The 13,868-nt window shown below is 38.0% G+C and overlaps 1 protein-coding gene across 3 annotated transcripts in view; it reads right to left on the reverse strand.

Moving 5' to 3' along the window:
- unc13c (unc-13 homolog C (C. elegans)) overlaps window positions 1–13,868 on the reverse strand; it is a 138,786-nt gene that overhangs the window by 89,359 nt on the left and 35,559 nt on the right. For all 3 annotated transcript variants that reach the window (XM_030161892.1, XM_030161900.1, XM_030161884.1), the window contains 4 exons: window positions 10,411–10,552; window positions 6,140–6,309; window positions 3,086–3,201; window positions 1,631–1,794 (listed from right to left, as the gene is read on the reverse strand). In XM_030161892.1, the coding sequence (XP_030017752.1) occupies window positions 1,631–1,794; window positions 3,086–3,201; window positions 6,140–6,309; window positions 10,411–10,552 (592 nt within the window). The remainder of the gene's footprint in view (window positions 1–1,630; window positions 1,795–3,085; window positions 3,202–6,139; window positions 6,310–10,410; window positions 10,553–13,868) is intronic.

Below are 13,868 nucleotides of genomic sequence, written 5' to 3' on the forward strand. Positions count from 1 at the left end.
ATGGGATTTCTAAAAAGACAAATAACCTGGAAAACCACAATAGCCCTTAGAGTCATTTCACAAAGTATAATGCTATTTCAGATTATGGAAAGAACGACACGTATTGCTTTTGTTTGACAATGACATTGAACTGTTACCACTAGATTTAGACTGAGGAGCACCTTTTTTGTCGTCTTAAATGTCATGGCGTTTTCTCAAAGACTGTTGTGTTTTGGGAAACATGTTTTGAGAGATATTTTGGGGCTGTTTTTGTGAAGTGCTCTATTGTGAAACATCACTGTATTTTCTGAAATGTTGCTGTGTTTTGACCCTCAGGACTGCAGCGGAAATCCCAGACATGTTGCAATTGTTTGTCAGACTGAAAGAATAGTACGTCACCTAGAAGTACAACTATAGTTATTATTATTATATTATTATTATTATTATTATGCGGTACACAACATTGCTTACAGGTTTTGTTATATGAGGCAAGAATACAGAGGAAAATCTCCAGTGTTTCTAAATAAATAACATAAAGACCTTAAAATAAAAAAATCCTCCACATTCCAGGGATCCAAACAGAACATTTCTGTACATCATCTTGTGTTTACCATGTCATTTACTAAGGCAGAAGCCAACTAATGAACACTTTGATAATGCAGTTTGAGATCTTTAACCCATAAAGACCCACACATCCACTGTCAACCAAAATTGTGTGTTGATCTAAGATGTTTAATACCTGTTGATCCATTAATCCTATCAATACATGTAAATAATTGGTGTAAAATGCAGTTTGTCGTCTTTTCATGGTCATCAGATATGACCCATTTGGATGTTCAGAGGCTCTGTAGTGAATGTGGAAACACTCATCTTCTACAGCATTGATTCACCAGTAAAACCCATGGAGTTGGATCAATGACAGTGGATGGAGATGCTTGTTTTTACATTCAGTTATTGATGTTGCTGAAAAAGTCACTTTTTCCTCAGTTTTCTCCGTTTCTGATATAATAACCCTCAACTTTAGTCTGAGCTTTTATGAACATCTACATGCTCAGTGAATTAAATATAGGAAAATACATGATTAACACTGAAAAAACACAAAATTAAGAGTTTAATATTATAATAAATGGTGATAAATCACTTAAAAAGGTTAACTATAGAGAAAAAGTAGAACTGGGTCTTTATGGGTTAAACAACAGTTCAGACGATTAATTATCTTCTTAGTCACTTGATGTTAAAGTATTTCATTATAACTTACTATAATGAACATCTGATGAATCCTTTAGAGGAAACTGTGATTTAGCGGTTGGCGCAAAAATCAAACACGGAGCAAGAGCTACACAGAAGCAGAGACATTTATGGATGGAGAAGGTCATGGAGGATGAGAGAAACATAGAGACAGGAGGAAACAACAAGAGTGTTTATGTGTGTCCATGATCAATATGACCGAGGCAGGTTAGAAGTTTTTCCAGGAGACCAGCAATTAATCAATCAATCTTGGGAGCTCGATAGTCCTCCAAGCTCTCATTCTGCTGAGGAGACATCTTTACTACATCTCCTCTGCTTCTCCTCTCCTTCTCTCCTCCACTCTGCTGAATGAGACAATGACAGATGGGTGAGGTAAAAGGCCATAGATCAGGGTGGTACTAACGTCATAGCCTGATAGATGGACTCCACTCCGTATCTCATGGCAAACTCATCCACTATCTCCTGAGACACGTCATCAAAGTAGACCTTCCACGCCTCGTCCCCTTTCACCTGCGGGATCTTCACAACCCCGCTGCTCTTCACCTCAGTCAGGTAGTGGAACAGGTTCTGTGAGTGGCACGAGAGATAAGACAGAACAGGGTACGGTGATGAACTACAGTGTCACCACGGGTAATAATAAACATGTTTCTTTCTACTGTGGATGTCTGAAAGTGAAGATTATGTTTCTTCAAAAACTTTCTCTAGTCGCTTTTTCACTGACTCTTAAATTGCGCGAATATAACTTGCGCATAAATATTTGCCGAATGGAAAAACGACAAATTTGCCAATACTCTTGTTTTTTGATTAAAAGTTTTTGGCTGGCAAGAGGTGTTTTTTTTTGGTGTAGCGAAATTGGTACATCGCACAAAACTGCAATAGAAAGACCTTTTTCCGCAACTAGAGTCAACAACAACAACAACAAAAAAACCCTGATGTTGACGGACGTTACAACAAGTGAAGAAGAGGAGTTTTAAAAGAAACATGGCATGGAAACCCAATCATTTTTTAATTTAGTACGGGATAGAGGGCTAATATTTAATATAATATATTCATTCATTCATTTTCTGAACCCGCTTTATCCTCACTGGGGTCACGGGGGTCGCTTGGAGCCTATCCCAGCTACATAGGGGCGAAGGCGGGGTACACCCTGGACAGGTCGCCAGTTCATCGCAGGGCTGAACATATAGAGACAAACAATCACTCTCACATTCACACCTATGGGCAATTTAGATTAACCAATTAACCTATCAGTGCATGTCTTTGGGTGTTGGGGGGAAGCCGGAGTATCCGGAGAGAACCCACGCAGACACGGGGAGAACATGCAAACTCCACACAGAAAGGTCCCACTCCCATCGACTGGTGTTGGAATCGAACCCAGGACCTTCTTGCTGTGAGGCACGAGTGCTAACCACTGCACCACCATGTCGCCCTAGTATAGTATAGTATAGTATAATATAATATAATATAATATAATATTTAAGGTATTGCTTTCCCGTCTTGGCCAGGACACTCTTGGAAAACAGATTTTTAATCTCAATGAGGTTTTCCTGGTTAAATAAAGGTAAATAATAAAATAAATAAATAATAATAATAATGAATATATCTGTAAATCAATGTGATATTTATGTTCGTAGCCATGTTTATGGAATGACTTCTCATGTCATCTCGTGGTAATAAATAAACAAATCATTGCATTTGTGATTTAATGGAAAAACCAACATTGCACACTTCTGTTTTTTCAACATGTAGTAAATATCTGTAAAGTTTCACGCATATATCCAATGGAAAAGCCACTTCTGTCATGTTGCGACTGGAGCCGAGTGAGAATGAACATTTCCTGAGACATTTTAATGGTTACCTCATGTAAACAGGTGTACTGGCCGTGCGGTGGAACCACATTCTCTTCTCCTTTCATCTCCACACTGATCTTTAGCCTGATGGCACCAGAGACAGCAGACTTGTCGGTCCTCTTATCTAAAACACACAATCAGACTGAATTAGTGGCAGTGAGGACTAGAGGGGGTGGATCTTCACTACTGATTCAGTTCAATTATGATTCACCTGTCGACAAGTCAGATGCACAAGTCTTAATGTATTACATCCAGAATTTTGTATAAGACTACAGAAGGTTATTTTTTCATCAGTCATTACAGGTCATCCTGTCAATCATATTTGTTTTTACTTTGAACAAAAAAAGCTTTTTAAACATCTATATTATAAACTGCTCCATTTTTTAATATTAGTAACTGCGACCACAATGCATTACAAGGTTTTGGGAGTGACACAAATGGATTCTTTGCTTAAATGTGAATTATTTAATAAAAAATATTACTATGTAAAACCTACATAAAGCTTCTAATCACTCTGCAATGTACTGAAACACATGGATTTTTTTTTTCCACTTAGGCAGCCAATTTAGTGAAAACAAAACTTGTGTCATTCCCAAAACTTTTGTCTATGAGTGTACAAAACAAAAGGACACATAAATACTCACATGGCCTAACAACTATGGTCTCAAAGGTCAGTCATGATGTCCTGATTGTTACATAGCTTTCTCAGTTTCAACTCAGAAAATTGCCTGCAACAGGACATGTTTCTTCTGAATCTACACTAAGATGTTTGAAAAAGCATAACTTCTGCTGTGTTTTCATGTTGTGTCTACACTACTCCAGCATTTTAACTCCAAAAAATAAAAGACATATATGGAAACATAATGTTTTAGTTTGGAATTTGAAATGGCACAAAAAAGTGGAGAGACAATAACTGAGACTTTTGAGTTGACTTTTGATGCAGACACCCACGCTCTCACTGCCTCATTACATCCTGTGTATCCTTCCCTAATTTGTTGGACACCTTTCTTGTTACCACTTTAATCTCTCTATGTGTTGCGAGCTTGTAATTCAGAGTCCTGGTATGTTGTCATAGAAACAAAACATATATGTGCAGGACTTTTTTCCGGTCAGTGCACAGGTGCTTCAGCCCAGCATTAACCCAGTACACAGACGGTGCCTCTCTGCAAACAGAAATACACTTTGTGGAAAAAATTGGAACGGCTGAACAGTTTTTTTTTTTTTTTTATCATCAACATGTCACTGCATTGGGATTAAAAACTGTATGACAGTAGCAGATGAGAGAAGACGTGATGATCAAATTCAGTAAAATAAAGAAAACAGAAGGCATGGGTTGGCACATGAACAGCATGGCATCGTGCATTGTAAAAGATGAATGAAATAATGTGTATGCAAGCAGCTATGCAAATGTAATATATGCGAAAACTGTTATATTAATAATACTGCTTCAGCAGCATTTAGGTTAACGCAGCTTTATGGACTAATTTGTGAATGCAAATATGAATGGAAACCGGCAGATCCACGAGCTAATGACTTCATAGTTTCAAGGGGGGTGTTAAATGGAGCTTTCATTTACACTGTGTCAAAAAAGTGAGATGCTCCTGAACAAGTGTTGGTCAAGTGACAGAAAAATGAAAAATATTAACACAAAATAACAACTGACACTAGCACAGAAAACACACAAGCTCAGATTGAAGAGGAGCTGAAGAGGCTTAAAGAGGAAAGCAGCTGGAGGGGTGGACACCCACACCAGCAAAGCCCTGTTTAAACATTCATTGAGAACATTTAAAAAGGCACAGTGCAGCAGCAGTGGGCAGGGTCACTATTACCACAAATTGCTTCCTTTTAGCTGGAGAGGCAAACAAAGACAGCATCCGCCAGTCATAATACTCCAACAGATGTAGAGGCTCCCATTATGCTGCCATTCAACCTTATGCAGCATGTTGAAACCAGAGATGTACTGCACAAAAATGAAACAGTGACCCTGCATCAACAGCATCACTGCTGAAAGTATCATTACATAGTGCATGTGCAGTGTTAATGACCTTAACTGGATTACACTTCGTCTGACTTCATGCATTCTTCTCATCCTACTGCTATAATAGCTACAACTAAGGCTATGTTCAGACAGCAGGTCTTAATGCACAATTCAGATTTTTTGGTGAAATCCAATTTTTTCGTATGCTTGTTCATATTACACATCAGTTGTGACTTCTATCAGTTTTGAGTATGAACTGAATGCAACCCAGAAGTGACCCACATGCGCAAAAGAGGTCCTGATATAATACATGACCATGCAGGCACGCACTGTGTTTACGGAAGTAACATTCCTAGGACGCAGAACTGTGATGTTTGTCGCATTTCAGTGACGTAAAGGTTGGATAAATGCGACCTGGCCAGTCAGACTGAAGTCACATTGCAAAATGTTGAATGCGTATTGGATTTAGGACCACATAAAAAAGTGGCCTGGGTCGAAAGCCTGAGTTGAAAAAAATTGGATTTGTGCTGTTCAAACTGTCTTTAACAGATCGGATACCTGTCACATATGGGCAGAAAAATCGGATTTGGGCTACATTTGGCTGCAGTTTGAACATGGCCTAAGAAGGGAGCGTGTATGTCATCAGCATATAAACTGATCACACTGTTTGTTTAGTTCGCCCACAGTGAGTATTTGAACACAGTATTAGTTAGGGTTCACTAATTCAGCTGTTTCATTTTGTATGTAGGTGAATTGCCACATATACTCTGTTAAAACATCAGTGGCTTTTTCACCCTTTCAAGGCTGATTCATAACAAAACTGAAGCATATTAATTATACATAAGATTCTTTTAATTATTCAGTATTGTGCTGTAGTCGAATCCCTTTTGATTGTTTTAATTAATTCATTTCTTTTTTAATATTAAGCATTAGCTGTTAATGCAAAGCTCTCTGTACATAAATAGTAAGTGCTGGCTGTAAAATCTGGAGAGTGACATACATTGCATGTTTTTTTTCCAACTGTGATGACTGCCCGCGTGATTCAATTAGTGAATAAGTCATGTGTAAGACAGTATGAACATACCCAGATTGTACCAAACATCCATCTCTCCGCTGAGAGTGCGAACCTCGATGATGGTCTGACCCAGGAAATCATCTGACTCTCTCTTGAAATGCTGCTTCACCCGTGATTTGATGTCATCATCCTCGTCCCACACACGCACCTTGATACGGTCCGTAGCGTTGTGACATTCGCTGCGATTTGGAAGATGATTGTGCCAAGTCAAAACAATATCAGCAACATGAGCAATAACAGCAACAGTTCAGTGACAAGAGTATTCAGTGACAGTTCATCAGGTTGAGGTGTATTCAGTGAAGCGGAATGACAGTCAAATGCACAATTCAAGCATAAATAGGAGTTCAGGACATACACACTTTCTGCCTGTTTTCTACATAACATATGGAGAGCAGCTCTTGCATGGATTAGAATGAGAAACTGCGTATTCTTGTGCACATATGGGTGTACACGAATGAGTATCTAGCAAGTATGTGGGGATGGGCTCTTTGCCTGGCAGGAAGAATTCCCTGCAAACATTACTTGACCTTTACACTGCATCGCAACATTTTTACTCTCTCCCAATGGAAACTGTGACTGCCGTACTCTTGATAACAAGCATTATTTGTGAAAGGTTTACATCCATCTTTCAGTTCTTGCATCAGTGTAGTTTAACTGTAATGACACTGCTAAATAGAACAGAGGTGGCCAAAGCACTTAGCTTCAGATGGGGTCAGACTGTTCCGCTCTGGAATTAAAAACGACAGATTACATTTTGTCCTAATGACATCTTGGGTGCGACAGCCAGAGAAACAGGGCCTGCAGTATTTTTTTTTTTTTTAACTAATCCTTTTCCGGTAGGCGATGGCTGCTGCTGCTGCTGTACTTGTCCAGGAGTTCGCTTTCTGCCAAGCACACAGTAATGTATCGCTCTATTAATCTACATCCCTGTAGTAATGGGAAGGAGTTTCATTACAGCCACCACTGGAGTCTCATTACAGGTGTGGAGTCTTAATCTGTAACTTCTATCAGGCACACACACAAAACATATCAGTAATATGCATGTTTGCATTCTGAAAAATGTTCAAAGAAGTTTTACTTATTAATAAATGGATGCAAATTTTTCCAAGCAAGCTCTCATAGACACATTTTGCTACAAAAATATATTTGTGTGAATGTTAGCTTGAAGTAAGACAGAAAACACCCAAAGAATGAATCAGGAATACTGAGTGCTTGAGCAAATTGAAAAAATGCCATTAGCTGCTCTCTCTGTGGTCTAAGTCAACATGACAAAGCCTCCCTGATCCTTTCCCCGGTGCCCCCATCTACAGATAGAGGATTAAAGATAAAAAGAGAAGAAAGAAGGATCAAAATGGGCAAAAAAATATAATAATATAAAGACTTTGCAGATGAACAGTGGGCTGTGGCTAGACATAGGTCATATTTTATGTCCATTAATCCTGCGTTTGTTTCACTTAGCGTCCAGAATGGTGGATTAGTCGATATATGGCAAATTTCAGCAATCATTTAATTTCATTTCATTTCACTTTAGCTTGTCAGACACAAACGTAATACAAAACATAGGGAGGAAAAAAAAAAACAAAACAGAAAGTGGAACAACTGTTGTGCCTGAAAGGGAGTAGGAAGAAGCCACTGCTTGTCTAGTCCTACCCCCGTTTGCAGTCCTCAGACTGTTTGTGCCTCATCACATAATATACTAAGAGGCAATAGAAATGCAACATTGTGTTTTTGTGATATTAATTTGAATTTTTCATAATTTATTGAGCAACATCAATTTGTATCATATTCTGTATCATTCTGTTGGAATAACGCCGACCCCATGTGCGCCTATTTTCCCCACAGACGTCCGTCAGCACCAAACCCACATTGGCACGGTATGACCAGATGCCATCCTCTCGTAGCCAGCGTCGCACTGTCCTGGAGCTGATAGGCCTTTGGTGATGTCCTATTGTCTCTGCAGCAGTACGAGTCACTGGGAGAAAACGGTCACGCAGGTGCATGACTTGTTGGTGCTCATCCTGTGCACGGGCAGTAACATGTGGTTGGCCGGGTCGTGGTCTGTCCGCCGTTGCACCTAAGCATGGCATGGTGACCGTCTGTGACAGCTTGCATTTTTCCTCCGGGTTTTTATAGCCTTGGCTAGTTGAGCAATATTCATCAAAAGAACTCATTAAAAATTTTCAAATAATGTCAGATCGAACCACTCCTGAAAAATCAGGGATTGGCACCGTCCACCACGTGATTTTAATGCCTGAGCTGAAAAATGTGGTTCCATTGTTTCAATAGACACCAGTGATTGCCAACAAATTATGTTTTGTGTACAAAGCAGTTGCATGCAGTTTTACTCTATATTGTACTTTGTTGCGTTTCTAATGCCCCTTAGTATATATATAACATAAGAAAGAGTCTGTGGAAACAAATAGGGACCCCACAACTATGCACACATTTACACCCATGTTGTATGCACCTCCCCTATAGACCACAAAGTAATGTGATAATCAATTATCACTGTGATCGGCTCTGCTTTCCGTTCTATCCATCTGTCCGTTTGTTTGTTTGTTTGTTGTATATTCAGTCTGTTCTGTTGTTTACTACACATGCAACCTGTGCTGCTTCTTATTCTATTCATGTGCTGCTTTTTGTCCAGGTCGTTACTGTAAATGCGAATTTGTTCTCAACTAACTAACCTGGTTAAATAAAAGTTAAATAAATAAAATCTATATACATATACACCCCTACATACATACAGTAACATACATGTATACAATAACAAATTATGTATACATCTATACACAAACCCACATCTGCACATCTATGTATGTACATACATACTCCCACACATAATACAATATAACAACCTGACAATCCAAGTAACAATCTCACCCTTCCCTTCCATGACCATGTCTTCATACATTTTTTTAGAATTTTCGAATGTTTGGACACCGCCTGAGGTCTACCCCCAACCCACTCCAAAGCTTAACCCCAAACAAACTTTCCTGGTGCTTCTAACTGCCTGAACTTTGAAATTCCCACACCCCCTCAGGTTATACCCCCCCAGTCTCTCTCTCTCTCTACAGGCCAATAGTTTTTGGATGTTGGCTGGTAGTTCATTTTATTTTCTTTATATAGAAGTTGAGCTGTATAAAAAACTTTACTAAATCATAGAGTTTTAAAAGTTTTGACTGCAGGAATAATAAATGATTCTTATCCAAATACCCAACTTTATGTAAGAAATTAAAAAAATTAAAAGTATTTTCTGACGCTATTTCTATAGGATCGCCATCTATGCATATGAGTAATTCTGAATTTTCTTTATAAGTACCAAACAACAATACCTTAGTCTTGTTTACATTTAGTGATAATTTATTCATGTCCAGCCATAATTTTATTTTGGTAATTCATTATTTACCATATCCATAAGTTTACTATAATTATCACTAGAATAGAATACGTTGGTATCATCTGCAAATAATATTAGTTTTAATGCTTTAGATACATTGAATATAGCATTTAAATATATATAAACTGAATAGTTTAGGCCCCAGTATTGAGCCTTGAGGGACCCCACAAGCAATGTCCAGACATCCAGATGTAAACTCACCCATCCTCACATACTGCTGTCTCCCCGTCAAATAGCTTTTGAGCCAGTTCAAAGCCTCTCCCCTAATACCAAACCTTTCCAGTTTATGGATTAAAGTTTAATGATTAAGTGTGTTAAAAGCTTTCTGTAAACCAATAAATATTCCAACTGCGTCAAAAGAGATGTTACTATTACTGACAAATCCTGATGCAGAAAATCTAATCCATCTTGCACTGAGATGTAGTGGAAAGAACTGCCAATTGGCAAATAATATTTTTGCTGCAGGTCTAATTTGGGATGTGGGAAAATGTCATGTTTTTTTTGTAACCTGGTTTGAATTTTCATGGCTCTGGTTCAGAGCCAAAGACAAAAAGTGTTTCTAAAAGGATCAAATCTTTTTGTTTTACAATCCCTCCCTTTTATGGGCAAAATAAACGTTCTGTTTCAGCTTGAAGACAACATACATACAGAGAAGAACAAATCGAAGATGAATGCAGTGTGATATTCAATATACCGCACATTTTTGCTGACTACGGCAAAGAGAATCTGCTGACAGCAATGTGGCAGAAGCATGGCGAGTACACACAAAAAGTCTGCAAACGTCTGGATTATCCTTCAGTACATGTTTAGTACAGATTATTCTAATTGTCAATGAGGATTATTTGGTTAGTTAAAAGTCACATTAAGAGATGTCACTCACAAGTAGAACTTTTCATCCCAGACAGGGTTGAGGTTGCCGAAGATTGTCTTCGTCCTGCGCTTGGTCTTGCCAACCTGAACGGTGACATAAGGGTCGCTGGAGCCAGTTTTATCTTTTGCCTGCAACCCCTGTGCACTCATGACTACAAAGAGTTGGAACAGAGCGGAAAAAGAGAAGATTCATGTCAATAAAAAAAAAACAAGCATCTGGCAGTACATATCTTTCAACAACATGTTTTTTAGATAGAAGGTTAGTTCTCGGCAAGCAAATATAAATGCTGATTCATAAGTCACTTAATTCTCATATATAATTTTGGCAGCAATTTCTCAATTGCAATCACGACTCATGGCTCTATATTTTATTTTAGTGCACAGTCAGTTTCCAGCTTAAGAATCAAGGCCTTGTCATTGCCTTTACAGTCTACCACGGCTTTGTGCATTTGCCAAAAGCTGAGGCATCGACGTTGCCAACAGGAAAGCAGAATTTTTGTTCACTGACAGAAGCTATTTTCACATATTAAATTGTATATATTTATCTGTTCCTATATCCAGGCTTCAGGTAGATTCCACCCCTGTATGTGCACCCACACAGCTATGATAAGATTTGGCAACACGTAAGACCTGTGATTCAGAATATTACTTCACCCCACATAGAATTAAGGTGCAGAGAGACAGTAGTATTTCACAGAGCCATAAAAGGGAAAAAGGACACTGAGGCATTAAATATGCATAAGTGACAGTCTAAATTATTCAGGGTACATATATAACCCTCAGCTCGATGCTGACAGGAACTGGTGGGATATGGAGGTTTGCAGAGCCATGGCCTGTTTGCTCCAGGAGTACTCCAAATCAAATGCCTCATGTAGAAAAAAATGAGTTTCTGAGGGTGACACATAGAGGGGTCACTGTGCTGGATCATCTAACACCATCCAAAGATATAAAGGCTCTAAAACTGCGGAGGTCAGAAAGGGAATAAATATACATTGTTTTTTTTGTTCTCTATAATCTTTCCTTTGCACAAACATATCATAAATACTTTTGTTGTCAGAAATTTTTCAATTGTAAGATAATAAATCACTGTTAAAATACTGTCATTTAGAATCTCATTAGTTTTAGTACTGTTTCGATCAATAACCTCATTAAATTTGTAGATGCAATCCAGTATGTATGATCATTTCAATGTGCATATTCACCTAAAATATCTCATGGTCACTGTTAAATAACTGCAAAGTCAATGCCAGCTGTTTTTATCTAGTGACGATAAATAAATAAATCAATGAATATAAAACGGGATGTTCGATATGACCCATAGATCCACTGAGGCAACCCTGGGTGTTTCTCATATCGCTCTCCCTCACTCCATTTTCCCCTCATCTCTTCTGTGTTTTTTTTTTTTTTTCTCCAGTCCAGTCCTCTCCCTCCTCATCTCCCTCTCAGTTTCTATTTCTCTCTCATCTATTGATTGATGCTGTCAGAAATGCAAAGTGGGCAATAACTGAGCTGGGCCTGGCACAGTTACCACAGATGGATTGGAGTCCAAAGTAGGGCTGGGGTTACAGAGCTACCCTCCTGACCTTGTTACTGTACAATCACCACTGTAACTAAGTTTCAAAATCCAATATGTAAAAAAATAACAAGGCCTCTGTGTATTAAGTATAAAATAGTAAAAGGACAGACAGTGATTTCTAAGCATGGAGATCATCTAGCACAAAAAAAATCTAAAGAAAATATGGATTTTAATGTGTTTATATTGATTATTGGAATCAATATTCACATTTTACAAGTGTCTAGTGACCTACTCAGGCTCTGATGCAGTCACATATCACTGCCTGCCATCACCAGGCAGTGGCCTTGAGTAATCTATTACCCACAGCCTTATCTGATTGATTACATACCACATTGAAATGAGGTATCATTTATTTATTTATTTATTTTATTAATGTATCTTATATTCATAATCACTCTCTTTATTCCCCTTGTCCAATATGAAAACTCAAAATAAATATTGCAGAAATATTGTACTTCCTGTCTTCATTTCATTTCAGTGTCAGTAGTTACAGTTTTTAGTGTCACTGGGCCAAAATCCATAATTAACTGTCATCGTATTGTAACTCAAATGGTTTGGGAGGAAACAACACTTCTGCATGTGTTCTCTGCCTGTGTTTTCAGGCAGTGTACCTATAATTTTGTCCTATCACAGGTGTTTTCTGGTTAAATATATGACTGACAGCTGTAATTATCGATCACTGGTCATATGTTACAACCTGAACACTCAGCGTCTCAACACTGAAACATAGAAAAGTGGCTTTGCTTTTCTGGAACAGCATCAGGTCATCTGACTCTATACTTTTAATGTGGACTTACAGCTACAGCTACAGAAAGAAGTTGTCCACTTCAACATTCTGGTGTTTTTATTCTCTCTGATATTGGCTCCTGGAGCTTGAATAGCATTTAAACTAAGGCTAAAATTGACAACAAGGCTCTATTTTTTACTAAAAATGTAAATAATCAATATCTACCCAAAAAAAATGTTAAAGAAAAAAATAGCTTCTCTATTGACAACAACAATTCCCCACAAGTATTAAGAAAATCAAAAAATGGACAGATGATTTGGTAGACGGTTCTTGTTCAGTGCTATACTATTTATTCGGGAGAAACAGAGTAAAACTGATTCAAAAAAATATTCGCACTGAGGTAAATAAAACACAAACAATCTGATCTAAACTGTATCTTAACCCAGGAAGTCACCAAAGATGTAACAGTCGCACATAAGAGTAAATATGCGTATTAAGACGCATCTAAAACTCTTTTTTTTTTTTTCTTCAGAACATGCTCTGAAGTGCTGTACTGTCAAACTGCACTCAGAAGTATGACATTTTGATCGGCATCTCTAAGGGAGCTGGAGGTGTAGCTCTGGGGGGCTCATTTCTAAAGTACATGGTGCAAAGTTCTGTCAGCACCTCTTTGAAACTGCTCAACAGGCTATTGAGCTCAAGAAGCCATAGATTTCTGTCAGCTGCAGCATCCACTCTTCCAATATAATGACAAGACATCATTGCTTCTTTAGCGGTAGTTTTTATTTACTTTAGGCAGCATTACAGTGTCATGTTAACCCTATAACACCAAACCTATCATATTTGAAACATGACTTTTGAAGCCCTCTGCATGATCAGTGTGATATTTTTTTTCTTGAAAAACCTGATGTATACAATTAGATACATGGATAATCCACCAGGGGGGAGGAATTCGTTCACCAGAGGCCTTTCCAGTGACGCTACAAGATTGTTATTAAAGAGGAAGGAGGCAGAACTTTGAAAAGGAATTACCAATTTATTAGACATGTTTGTGTTATATTATGTTTTTGTTCATTCAAAAATAATATTTGAGCATTGAACCCTGATGTATCAAATATGATACAAAATTGAAACTCATAGATGGAAATTGATATTTTAAAAAAAT

This window comes from Sphaeramia orbicularis, chromosome 3 (assembly GCF_902148855.1).
Source record: "Sphaeramia orbicularis chromosome 3, fSphaOr1.1, whole genome shotgun sequence".
NCBI classification, from domain to species: domain Eukaryota; kingdom Metazoa; phylum Chordata; class Actinopteri; order Kurtiformes; family Apogonidae; genus Sphaeramia; species Sphaeramia orbicularis.